Raw genomic sequence first — 13,824 nt, 5'->3', positions numbered from 1 at the left:
CAGTAGCTGCACTCAAAATCCTGCACGCAGCAACTAAAATGGTATTGCTCCTTCTGTACACAGTTGTACACATTTTTAAAGGAACTACTTGTAACACATTCCGTTCTTCTAAATACTCCCGGCCCCCACCCTGTCAACATCCACGCACTGGAAGAGCACTTAGGGGTGGGTTGCCCCCGAGGTTTTAGCGAGGGCGACGGCGGGGCACTGCGGCAGGCACGCATCCTGCTCGCCCAGCGCCGGCATCGCCCCGGCCCACCCGGGCGATGAGGGCACAGGAACCACCCTGCCAGCCCCACGTCCGACCGGGCCCTGCGCCGGGCCAGGCACCTGCGGAGAGTGAAGCGCGTGTTAATTCTAATTAACCACTTCGTGGTATGCCTGTTCCAGATCACTTGCGTGTGGCATATTTGAGGTGATACTCAATAAAGTTCGCTTCTGTTTCCCCCCCTCCCTTTTTTTCAGTAAGTATAAAATCAAGTTCGGCCACAGTTCAAACAGGACATGTGATGTAAAAAAGCAGCCATAAATTCTGGTATTCTGAACCTTAACCAGTACAGCTGGCACCTCTCCTTAGGAAGAGCTGTTTACTTCAACATGGAGAAGCCGTATCAATTTATACCTGCAGTGGATAATTAAAACTAAATACACCAAACCACAACAAACCCAACAACTAGCACTTCAAGGTTTTGAAAACAAATGAGAAATAATTCACAAGTGACTTTTTTCTGCGTTTTTAAAATCAGCTTTTGATTTAATTATTTGCACCACTCAAAACTTTTAAATGTAAAATGAGCAATGCTACACGCAACTTGCACTCTGGAAGACTCATCTCTACTCAAAGGAATCGGGCACCTACAACCCCTTAATCATTTCCAGCGACTTCGAGCAATGCCGTTTCGCGGCAGGGACTCCGGGAAGAGGCAGCTGTGGCGCTGGCACCCGAGGAGGGATCGGCGGCCGAACCGGGCGCCCAGCCCCGAGCTGCGCGGAGCCCTGGCTGAAGAGGGTGGCTAAGCAACTGGGAGGGAGCGGGGGGCACCCCAAGGCCTCTGAAGAAGGCAGAGGACGTAAACCAGGCTAGGCCTTTGCATGTAATTTAAGCTTATTTCAGTCAACTTCCAGGCTTCGGAAAGGAAATGTGCCAGGAAAGCTTTAAACACAGTAATCCATGATCTAATAAACTGAATACAGTTGCCAAAAAGCTGGTATTTCTGCCTTCTCACAATGGCATTCTTACCTTTGCCAATTCATTTATGTTAATGATACAAGTAGCTGTACCACAAAGTCAGCTGCACCACACCGCGCAGGCATTTAAACTTTGGTTTATATACAGTCACTGTGCCCTTTTCCCTCACCTACATCTCTGGATATTTCTGAAAAATCATGCAGGCTATTTATATGGCTGGTCTTATTTTCCAGTTTATGCGACGGCACCCATTCTTCTCTCATTCGAGTCACTAGGCAAAGCACTGTTTTCAAAAAGAATTAAATTACACGTTTCTGCTTGTCCCCCTCCGGTTTTACTCACGATGGCTCAGAACGGCTCCTCTCACTGTGTCAGCGAACGGCCAGTTTAGCGCGCAGCATCTGACTGGGTTGCCACTGAAGCATTTTCTAAACCCGTTTCCCCGGGCTGACAGCTCTGCCGCAGCCGCTGCCCAGAGCAAGGCAGTCCCTGGCAGCGGGGGCCGAGCTGGCAGCCGCGTCAGGGGCCGAGCCCAGGGCCCGTAGCGCAGAGGGTTTCCTTCACCCCACGGCCCGGGCTGCCGGGTCGCTCGGGCAGTGGGATCCGGCTTGCTCTCCCCATCCCGCTTCGTTTCAGTCCTCCAGCAACACCTCCTTCCACATTGTGAAAAACGTCCTTGCTTAGCAAACCAGTTTCCTTCCATTTTACACATATCTCAGCTGATTTGTTGCCGTTAGGCTTATTTAACGACTGCAGGCAGAACAGTGAATTCCTTCCCAACGTTATCACATTTTCATACATCTTTAGGTTTATTCCTCTAAAAGAGTTCAGTAAGCTTCCTTGAGAATTCCTCGCCCCTCGGCACAAACACTGCTCCTCGTATTCCACACTGCCACAGGTGAGAGGCAGAAGCGACACCTGAGTGTTCGCTGCTCTGTTTGCACTAGCAGTGTTTGCTGAACGCAAAATACAACCTGCAAATAAGCTGTTACAAGTAAGTTACCAGGGAAAAAAATGGTTAAGCATTTCTAAACACTTTTTCCAGAGTATTTTAAACTGTTGTCCAATTCTATACTGGTACTACTTTGGCTGGTACCATCAGCAAAGCACAGATAGTTTTACTTTCAACGCAAAGAAAAGCTGAGTCGACTTCACGGCCTGCAGGCTCTTTTAACTCGTGCTCTCCAGAGTTAATAATAATTTCCAGAACAGCCAATTTTAACTGAAGCTGCACGTTACTACCGTTCTAAAAATCCCTTTTTTCCTCCTGTTCAGTCCAACCACAGAAAAATAGTAAAATACTGAGTTCTGGTTGCAGGGTGCTTACTGTTTTGCTGCAGGTGTCTTTTGCCAGTTTGCAGCTCCACGCACATTCACCTCTGCAACAAACGCTGGGCCAAGTGAGAAATTCCCCTCTCTGACTAACCTCACCACAAGCTCCCCCAGCATCAACTGGAAATATTTAAAACTCAATTGTTTTGTTTTGGTTTTGCTATGAAGCAGTTCCTCACACTCCACTATCAAAAAGAATTTTGCATTCTAAGGTACTTTACTTTGAAATAAAGCTGCCATATATATCAATGTGCATGCACCCATCCGTCACCTGCATGCCTCGTGCAAGGGCAGCATCTTACTCTGCTCCATAAAACACCAGCTGCAGCCGCGGTGGTCAATAAACAACAGGAATAAATACCAACATAATAAATACAAAGACCCGACTCTTCTGTTGCCTCTGCAGAGTGTCTAGTTTGAGTGTGAAATCTTTAACCATTCAGTTTGCCCAACCAGGGTTTTTCCTAACTTGCCTGTATTTTTATTTTCTTACAATCACGCATAAATCCGAGCTGCCTCCTAACTCACTTCCTTGCAGGGAATATTCTACCAGGCTACCAGGCAAGCAAGGGTATGTTAACACGAGTAGTATTTTGAGCATGCCCTACCACCAGAAAGCTGAACTACAGGCACAGTTCACCAGCAGACGCTGGCTCTGAACCCCGGTTCCGCTGCAGGAAGCGGGAAGTGACGACAGAGCCAGCAGCCTGCCCAGCTCCAGCTCGCCCTGGCTCGTGCTGTGCAACGCGCTCCGAGCTGCTGCACGCTGACGGCTGAATTCCGCTTGAAGAGCAGGACCAAGCGTACTATTTTTCTCCAAGTATTTGCTTCACCAGTGTCAGTTCAGAGCGAGTCCCAAGGTCCCAGGAAACATTTCATCCTGCCTGGTGTTTCCAAAAGACTTCAGTTAAACGTGTGTAGTCTTGTTCTTATATTAACAAAGAAAGAAAAAATGTGCACTGCTCTTGACACTGCTATGCTAGCTACTACACACAGCTAAAAATCTGCCAGGCTCCGGTGAAGTGAAAACCTCCCCGTGGGCCAGTCAAGGCTGGAAAGAGTTCTCTCAAAAAAAACCATGCAACCTCTCCCCCCTCACCCACTACAGAAGGCTAGCACCACAATCACAAAGGATTTTAGACTGAATCCCATCAGGATAAAGAAATTCAGTTTTGCAATGGATTACCAGTCTATGCTTGTAGAGTGTAACCACTGTTATAAATTCATCACGGAACTCTGCTTGCTCATTTTCACACTTTTACACATGGTTAATTCCAGACTTTTCTCTCCAGCACATATAAAGCACAGAGTAGTCAAACTTGTTAAAATTCACTCTTGCAATCTTAGCCTAGCAATGTTTATGATCAGCTTGTATTTACGGTTTCAAGGCTGAGGATGTTTTTAAAAGGATGCACATCCAGAGAAAGAACGGGAAAAGGGAAAACACCACTGGAAAAGCTGGAAAATGAAGAAGCATTAATCCTGCTAGGGGCTAAAACACCACAGGGCTTCGGGTGTTCCTGCAGTTCAGCAGGTGGTTACTCCCCTTGGACAGCAACTCAATCCATGACCAGGAGAAAGGAGACTTAAGAAAAGCAGAAATAATGACATTTCCTCCTGCAAAGCAGTGGTTTCCTACTACACCACCAGCCACCCTGTGTTTGCGTGGCTGCTTCTAGATCATTTTTTTTTTTTAGTGTGTCCACAAACAAACGATCCAGCTCCCCAGGCACAGTGCAGACCCCCCTGCACCTCAGCCGACTCTTGCCCACGCTCCGCCTCGGCTTCAACACGGCGTTTGCTCCAACTGGTCCCCCCGGCATCTCCCCCAGCAGAGGTGGCCCCAGAGCCACCCGCCTCCCGCGTCCCCACAGCCCCCTAAGGACACGTGCCCGCCCGTGCAGCCGGCACGGCACGACGGACAGCGCGCACGGAGGACAACTGCCACACTTGGGCGTCCTCTTTTTCAAATTTAAATCTCAATCTCACAACTATTTGTGTTCATATTTAAGCCTGGAAGCTGGCCCATTCAAATGCTGACAAAAAGTAAATGGCTTTTTCTCTTCAAAAAAACGCTCCTTTCTTCAAATAGTACTCTTTTTTTTGCTAACTCTCTGTACTATTTCACCGAGTTAGGAATGGTCCAGAGGAATCTGGAGCTGAAGAGAGTCTTTCCAGGAACTTGACGGGACTTGAAGTGCTCTCGAGACGTAAGCTCGATCCAAACCCGCTACCCCAGCCGGCCCCTTCAAACCCTCCTGCTAAAGCACCGCCGCTCTTCAGCAGCCTTTGAGCAAACTTCTGAAGTATCAGCACTTTCCCATCAGAGCAGCACGAGTGCTCCCAGCATCCCGCCTCTGAAAAGCGAGAACTTTTCAGGACCTCCAGCGCTGAGAGCTGGCAAAGTGCACTGGGGTACAAAAGGCTGCTGAGTTTAGCGCTTTTATCAACTGGGAAGTTTACGCAGTGACTGATAATGAAAAACGCAATCTGAGGAAACAGATCCTGTTTATCACACCAACGAATCTGCTACATCCAGGAATGCCTGCCCTCACCCTGAAGCAGGGACACCACCTCCCAGGGCAGTGCCCACAAAACACCAGCCCTGTTTCCCTGTAACCGAGCAGCTCACGGACACCCGGGGGGCAATGCCCCGATGACATTCGTCAGTCCTGCCCTGGTGCTGCCCCTCGGGAAACCCTGCTGCCCGCCCGCCGCCGGGCAACACACCCTGCTGACCGCTCTGCCGCGACCCTGCCAGCCCCTCACCCAGCCGGGGGTAGCTCCCGACAGGGACGTGCCGGAGCTCCCGGAGCTCAAACCGGCATTGTCGGGGCACGCGGCGTGTTTCCAGCACAGCTTCTGGCAGATCACGCAAAGCCACAGTCCCTCGAGGTCTCCTACGCTGCCGCTACGGACGCAGCCAGAGCTCGCGGAGCTGCTGCGCCCCGCAGCTTGCCGTTGCTGGTGTGAAGCACTCCAGCATCACTGCACCCCGCAGATGAAGTAGCTGGATTTATTATTCTTCTTTAAAAATCCACTTCATCAGATGCTAATATTTTCCTCTATTTGATCAAAACGTTGGAGTTGCTTCCAACTACCTCAACAGGTGTCCTGTATCAGCGAAATAATTAGATGATCCCTAATGAAGGGGATAAGTCGTAAGTATTTTAATAAATTCAAACGTCAACCCCAAAGAGGTTTTCTTATTTGCATAATCCTGTGTTTCAGTACCTCACAATTCAGTGTTTACTTAAATCTTATTTCAATAGCAGTAATCCTTCTAGTGGCACCGTGCAAACGAAAGAAAAAGACAGGACTTTGGATCAGAATAAAAGCACCTCTCCTGCTAATTTTATACAGGGACTAATTCAAGCGCTGCTGCACAGCCCTGCAGGAAGAACCCGAACGCCTGGATGCGGCAGCCATCGCGTGGGGCTGGCACGCTCGGGGAAACTGGGCCCCGTGGCGGCTGGGCTGTGGGCAGGCAGATTCACCCGCCCCAGCCCAGGCCCCCGCGGTTCAGGCTGCCCGCAAGCACGCCGACTGGCACAGCCGGCAAGGCAGAGGCTCGCCGAGGCGGCTTCAGATCCTTTAAAGCCTAGGAAGATCACCCTCCTATTTCCCCCGAGCACTGTACCACACGCCTGCTGGGAGGGAGCACACGGTGAGGTCGCTGCCGGACAAACTCAAGCAATTAGTGCCACCAAAACGGCGCGTTGTCTGGGATGCTGGTCCTCGAAATGGGAGAGCTGACCTGACACCGCAGGCAACGCTCTTGCCGGCACCGGACTCTGCTTTCTCCTTCTTGTGCCCTCCAGGAGCAACACGGAGCAGCGGAAAGAGCTAGAGATACACAGGAATACGTTTTAATTGCTCTTCACTAAAGCCTCCTCCACCCCGAGGCCGTGCCTGGGCGCAGGGCACTGCTGCCCTCCCCGAGTCCGGACCCCGACCAGCAGCGGGACCGTGCCGGGAGCTGGTTCCCAGGGCGAGAACCGGCGCTGCAGGCCGGGGAGAGCAGGCGCCCAGCTCTCCACCCAGCCCGGCCCCGCGCCCAGCACCAACCCACCAGGGAAAACAAGGCGGGTTAGAGGCGTCCATTACTAACCAACCCCAAAACAACCCTGTGGCTTTTTTTTCTCTTAACTGACCGAATTGGTGGGAGGGCTGCAGCCCGGCCCCGGCCCTGGCCGGACGCCTGGAGAAGAGGGCTCCTGCTCAGACCTCAGACAGGGCCCCGACGCGGGAGCTATTCCCGACTCCCAAGCAGCACCCAGGGCAGTGCTTCCTAAACGGGATCCAGTTGGGCTAACCAGGCTACGCGGTCCCAACGAAGAAACATTAATGCTTCTCCAAAGTCAAAAACCAGATGTGATCATTCAGTCTTGAATGTAATTTGTTTCTTCCAACAAATCTAAGAGTGAACCTTGGCAACAAGGCATCTGTATTGAGAAAAACAGAGACTTGGGGTCATCCCAGGAAGGAGAGAGGCCTCACAGGCTGCTTCTGAGCGCTCATTTGAAGACTTGGGACAAACGACTGAATTTTCTTGACATGAGGTTTTCTAATTTTATGCCTCTTTAAATTCTCCCTGCAAATTAGCTCAGAATTTTACTGATTTCGACTGTACCCAGCAAAAATTCCTTACTGTACATAACAGAGACTCATGTTGGTTTCTATTACGTATAGCCTCTAAACAAATGACAGTGCAAATGTTGCAATGCAATGTTCGTTTGTTTTTTTTTTTTAATTTTCTCCTGCAGACCTAGAGCTGAAACTGTAATACGAACTCCGAACACTGTAGTGAGCCGTAACTCTTTTGTCTGACTACCTGATAAGATTTCAAAATGCCATTTATATTCCCACAGGGGAACACGCATGGTTTCGATTGTTTGGTTTTTTAATGGACTATTTGCCACTCAGCCTCACAATTGCACCATTTTCCCAATCTATTTGCCTATTTCCCTTTGCTCCCTCCTCTGGAGCTCAGCCTACTGGCAGACGCACAGGCTGAAGAGGAGACAAACGGCAAATCAGATCTTAGGAATTTGAACACTGTTTATATTTTCATTTTTTTCCAAGGGTTACTGCTTTACGCGTTTCCTTGGAACCAGACGAGTGTCCATCTGCCTCCCCACCCCTGAGCCAAACCTCACCCCTGCGCCCTAAATGCTGTTACTGCCTCTCACTGCAGTGATGCCACACACCACCAAGTTAAAATTACTTTTAAAGAGGCACCTGCTAAAGTAACTATGTTTCTGGAGGTTTTCTTCTGACTTAATTAAAGGAGAGACAGAGCCAATAATCTGCCATTCTCACATTCTTAGAGAAATATGCTTAGCGTGATTTTCTTTTCTTTGTATTAGAATAAATAAGGTCCTTATTCTACACCTTTAGGTAAGTATAACACAAAGGGGAATGACAAGTCAAAAAAACATAATTATTTGAAACAGTGATGAAGTAGAGAGATTTGAACAATTAATTACATCTATGAGGTAGGAGAAATAAGGTGCTCACCAAGTTCATTTATAATAATACCTTTTTTTTTTTTTTTTTTTAAGGCTTCTCAGTGAAAAGTGGCATGTCACTTTTAAAGAGTTCAGGAGTTTAATTTTTAAAAAATAAGTACTTCTGCCACAGAAGACAAAATACTAACATACTATGCATTGGTGGATCTTAGGCGCAAGACACCAGAGCTTCAAACTCAGACATCATCGGTGAAAAGACTTGGAATGTCCAGTGTCTAGCTTTTTCTTAGAATTTCAAAACAGCAAAGAAATGTGAAAGTTCGAGACTTTTCAGCTGTTGAAGGAAGAGTAGGAAAAAGCCTTTACACTTCATTGGGACACCCAACTCGAGCAGGAAGTGGCCACCTTAGCAGGAGCATAACTTAAGAGAGCAAAAACTTATCGGAAAGTTGCAGTGCCTGGACCGGACGTTGCTCCAAAGGGATGAACCGTGATCCAGCCCAGACCCTGCGGTGTTTGCCGAGCCCACCGAAATGAGGTGAAGTTCAGATGGGTTAGAGCCGGCACGCTGTGGGTCACGGCAGCTCGCCCCCGCACCGCAGCCGGGCAGCGCGGCAGAGGACGGGGCGAGTCCTCATCGCCCCTTCCCCGCCTTGTTTTTATACTTCCAAAACCACATGGCTAGGAACGACCGGGCGGCAGCCCAGGGATGCAGCAGACAGGCTGCAGGCTGGCTGCCGGGGTGTCCTCAGCGCATCTGCAGCCTCCCGCAAGATTTGCATTTGACATCCATCTCCCCATTGTTAAGACATCTTTATCTCAGCTTTCAGGAAACATCAGATGACTCATCTATCGGAACATCTGATGAAACTAACGTAATTTCAAAAATGAAATCTACTTAGGCATATTTTTCCAAGCAGAAAAATGAAGAAAAATGTCTTAAAATTATGTTAAAAATCTAATTTCTGTTGCGAACTGGTTTCCTGATTTAGGAACTCAAGAGCTTATTTTTGCCGTAGACAGTTTAACAGGCTCTTAGGCATCCAAATTTAGGAAAAAAATCCTATGGCATTTAAACAACGCAGAGCCAGAGCTGGAGCTGACTCAGCCACTCAAGCGCACGATTTGAATATACTACATAATCATTCTTGTTTTAAAATTATCCTCCTAATATCTAAGGGCTAGATTATCCCCCACACATTTATCTTGATTAATGCACTATCCCAAGGACAGCCTTGCAGATTTCAGTAGGACTGAGCATGAAGCAGGGTATTCAACAGCAGGATGATAAAATCTTGCTCTGATTGACGCGGCCCTGACCTCCTCCTCGCGCCACCTCGCCGAGGGCACAGACATGTATGTGTCCTCCTTTTTCTCCCCGTCGCTCCTAATTACCCTGCGAGAACCTCTGCTCGCTGCCAGTCCAGAACTCGGGGCGATGCTGGAGGGCGCGCACGTGCCGAGCCCGGGGCTGGGGTGCCACCGCTGCCGGCACAACGTGGAGGAGAGGCTCTCGGGAGCGGGTGCCCCTCGCTTTTTGCTCTAGACCTGCATACACAGTTTTGCTTTCATTTCACAGGCAGGAGGGAGAGAGAGGAAAAAAAAAAAAAAAAAAAAAAATAGGAAGTATTGCACCCAAGCTGAAAGTTCCACTTCTAAAATCTATTTTTCCCTCCCACGAGCAGACCCAATGAGCCGGCTGTGTGCGCCGTCCCTGCACAGCACCCGCGGAGGACACCTGGGACAGGGGCCAAAGCCTGGCCGGGCAGAGCTGAAGGGTACTGCCATTTCACGGGGTCCCCTCAGAAAGTATTTGCTTTGCCTGTTTATGTTCTAAATATAGCAGAGCACACCGGCCATCTCCAGCTCAGCAGCCAGGATTGCTGTCGGGGCCGCAGCTCGCTGCAGCACGCACACACCTGCCTGATGGCAACTAAAATCAAGCATTTTTTCTAAGCCACGCTAACACTAATTCTTGGGAGCACTATGGGTGAAAGATGCACCCACAGTTTGTACAGAAAAAGTCAGTAACTAAGTATCTGTCTTATGTCCAAGAGACAATGCAAGAAGAGCTGTGTAGTTAATACTAATATGACGTACATTTATAAATCAAGTATTTTGATATTAAGGTCAATTTTTAGGTGTACTGCTATTTAGTAAAATAGCAAGAGTATTACATCTCCACTGAAATATTGAAATATTAAAAATTATTTTTGAATGCCCTAATAAAAAATCTTTTTCTTTTTTTTTTTTTTTTTAAACTTTGGTAAACTATTAGCTGACCTTACAGTGCCTAGACAAATCTGGTATAACTTGTCCCTAAACAGTTTTTGTATAACATCTAAAGTTTATGATATTTCAGAAAAGGTAACAAAGTACCCAGTGTGTGTTTAGCTCAGCGCACACCAAAACTGCCACAGAACTGAACCAAAACCAAAATCGAGCAACTGCTCTTCTGCTCTCTGGATTGGACAGGGAATTCATTGACGGGATGTTTTCCATTTTCTGTTTACTAAAGTTATTCTCATGCATTATACAAGCTACTTAGCTCAAAAAAACCCCAAACAACAACAAAAAAACCCCAGCGAGCTCAGGAGCTGGCTGACACAGGTGGGTGCAGGGCGGCCCACCACCTCGGCCACCAGTGAACCTTCCAGCAGGAACGCGGGTAAACCTATCTGGGAAGCAGGGTGTTTTTAAATAGCAGCTTCCTTCCCGGCTTCCAACTCGGCTACTGCGCTGACTTTACATGGGCAGCAGAAGACTCTCCCACAGAGGACTCTGAAGCAATGTAATAATGCTGTAATGCTATTATGCACAGCCCTTGCCGCTCTTCACAAAGGTGATAATTATCTCCTCCTTTAAAAAAGGAAACGGAAGAGCCCTGCTGACGGCAAGAGAAGAGCCAGCCGTGCCGCCGGGGAAGCCCGGCCAGTCCCCGCTCCGTCTCTCCCCCAGACACAAGCTCCCGCCGCCTCCTCGCCCAGCACCGACATTTCCGAGCACTTCCAACGACCACGGAGGCCAGAAATCTGCGCGGAGGACGCTGACGTACAGCGAACGCGGGCGATGCCTCCCCTAGCGAAGGGGATTCACGTCCAATTAACTCCGTTTTCTCCTTTCACCCTTTTTGGTTGGACCCTCGCCCTGGCAAGTGCCAGGCCGGCGGGGTGAGGCCGCTGCGGCCAAGCAGCGGCTCGGCGGGGGAGTTGAAGCGGGGGGTCCTGCGGGAACTGCTGCTCCGTAACCTCTCGGGCAGGGGCAGGACCAAGCCCCGCGGGCAGGCCCCCCGTCCCCGGCAGGTATGCCGCCGCGGGCACGCCGTCCCCGCAGACGACGATGACGATGAGGACGCCTCGCCGCGAAGAGGAAGCGCCAGGCGGGCTCGCTGCCTCCCAGGGCTGGTGGCCACTCCTCCGCTGAGGGCAACACCTCGGGGCCGGGACTCCCCATCCGTGCCGGCGGCCCCCGGCACTGCTCCTAACGCCAAGACTTTTTTAATGCATAGAAAACATTTTATTTCCACATTTTAAAATGAGTTTTTCTTCCCCCCCCCCCCACGTGCATGATAATTACTGTAATTTTAAAATAAACTTGGACAACACAGAAACAAACTCACTCCGATATCCGTGAGTTAGAACATGGCTGGGGGTGGTGGGGCTGGGTATTCCAGGCCCAAAAGCATTTTAAAGGTTCACACATTTTTAAACTCAGGAACGCTGCAGGATTTTTATATAAAACTGCTATAAACCCACTTCCTGCCGCGATCGGGGCCTGGCGGCACAAGCGACCTGCAGTAGCTGGTTCCAGCTACAACTCCCTCCCCAGAGCCTGTCTCTGCCACAGGCCAACTCCACGCACTCGAGCTCTGCCCCACTTCCTGGGATTTGGTCCCAAGAAGAGAAAATTCTACTGTAGAAAATCCGACAGGCGTATTTCTGTTTCCCAACTTTTGATAATTTTTTTTTTTTTTTAATGACTACTGAATTAATTCCGTACTGTTTGTGGGATGAGTATTTTAAATGTGAAGATTATTTGATTCATAAAAAATGAAGGGACTGGGCTGGGATTCACATTTAACACCTATTACTGAAGCTACAGTGAAACAGCAGCCACACATTTACAGCACCTGACTTGGATACACCTCCTAAAAATCACGGTGAGGCCGTAGCCTCTCTGCTACAGCCCTGCTGGCACATCCAGAGGCACCTTGCCTTCTGCTAAGCGCCGTCCTTCCCTTAAGCAAGTGCATTTGTGAAAAAAGACAGAATAACCACAGCAGTCCCAAAGACAGAAACACAAGCAGGGTGCCCACAGACACCCGAATAGCCCAGGGAGGGAAACACTCTTCTAAGATTCACCATCAGCTGTCCAGAGACACCAACAACCCACTGGTAGTTACGAGATGGAAACAAATCCTCATATTGCTTACGTGGTTTGTGCTATTAAAAACAAAGAATCCTTACAGTGACTTTGCTGTTTCTACGTGAAGTGCCCTTTATTCCAGCTACAGGCGGAGGATAATTTGGAGGCAAAGAACCCGTCGCTGTAGCCATACCCGGGGATTTGAGCCCTGCCAGGCATATTTTTCCCTTCGTTCCCCCTTCCCCTGAGGAAAACAGCAAAACAAATCAACAAGCATCAGTAAAATAAAAGCAGCAAAACATCCCACTGCTGGCAGCCAGCAACTGCTCCCTTTTGGGTTGCAGGGTTTCTCTGGCTACAACTGCTTCTTTCATTAACTGTATATCCTTGAAAATAATATAATATTTACTCACTTTCAATGAATCAAAGCAGGCGATTACGCGTCCGTTTTCAACTTGGCAGCTTTTCGATGGGTGTGCAAATTTACATTCCGTGTCTGGTCGTGAGCAAGTCCCCCTTTGGAACTCCCTACACACTTCCAGCGTTAGCCATTTTGTGTCCCGAATTGGCGTGACACTCACAGCCATCTTTAGATTTTACAGGTAGTTAAGATTTCCAATAAAACGGACAAACGAGTAGCTGAACTGATAAACTGGAAATGATGAAAGCGCCACCTCCAGAATAATTTCTTTTTTTTTTTTTTTTTTCCCCCACTCCCTATTTTAAAAGTACGTGTAAAATAGGGTGGCCACAATCTCAAGGAAAAGATGTGCCACCAGGAGTTCGCAGCGTGACACTGTTAATCGACAGAGGTTTTGTACTCAGAGTAATGCTAGGATTACCAGCAAGGTGGACATTAAAAAGTGGGGCCCGGGACTAGCCTCGTGCACTCAGTACCCCATCCTGAGTGCCAACCGGAGCCCACACTGCAAGCATGAAAACGTGGCAGACCCTCTGACAGGGGATTTTCCAAGCTGCTCTCAGTAAAGTTGTCTGAAAGGTAATCTCCACGCAGCTGAATTTGCAACGGGGTTTTGTGGTGCAATCGGTATCGATTAGTTTGGCATAGACAGATGCAGCAGTTTAGAGCAACGATTGAGATCGGAATTTTTTTTTTTTTTTTTTTTTTTCCTCCTCCTCCTCCTCCTCCTCCTCCTCCTCCTCTCCTTGATTTTCGGGCAGAAGATATCTGACCTTCTCAGCAAACTTTTATTTTTTGCAGTAAAGCAGCCTAGGGCAGGGCCCGATCGCGCCTCTCCCTCGGTTTTGGGTGGCAGTGGGGGTGTCTGGCTAGAGGTGGCGGGCGGATGCGCTGTCGTCGCAGTCTAGCTGGCAGCAAGCAAGGCAAAAAGCAGCGGCTGCTCTAGAAGCGGTCCCAAGCAGCAGAGACGTCAGGAAAGGCACTTCTTAGTACCAACCTGTAGAGAGAAGAGACACGTTACAATTCGCCGGGCGGCATTTCGGGGT

The 13,824-nt window shown here is 49.0% G+C and overlaps 1 protein-coding gene across 13 annotated transcripts in view; it reads right to left on the bottom strand.

Moving 5' to 3' along the window:
- MBNL1 (muscleblind like splicing regulator 1) overlaps window positions 1–13,824 on the bottom strand; it is a 101,059-nt gene that overhangs the window by 60,395 nt on the left and 26,840 nt on the right. For 12 of the 13 annotated variants that reach the window (XM_042798811.1, XM_042798816.1, XM_042798805.1 and 9 more), the window contains exon 2: window positions 12,771–13,775. The exons of the other annotated variant lie outside the window; for it this stretch is intronic. In XM_042798811.1, the coding sequence (XP_042654745.1) occupies window positions 12,771–12,944 (174 nt within the window). In that variant the 5' untranslated portion in view covers window positions 12,945–13,775. The remainder of the gene's footprint in view (window positions 1–12,770; window positions 13,776–13,824) is intronic. 13 annotated transcript variants of the gene reach the window in all.

This window comes from Tyto alba, unplaced genomic scaffold (genome assembly GCF_018691265.1).
Source record: "Tyto alba isolate M040663 unplaced genomic scaffold, T.alba_DEE_v4.0 Super-Scaffold_10, whole genome shotgun sequence".
Taxonomy (NCBI): Eukaryota; Metazoa; Chordata; class Aves; order Strigiformes; family Tytonidae; genus Tyto; species Tyto alba.
Note: the sequence above shows the minus strand (reverse complement) of the source record. Positions and strands in the feature narration are given on the sequence as shown.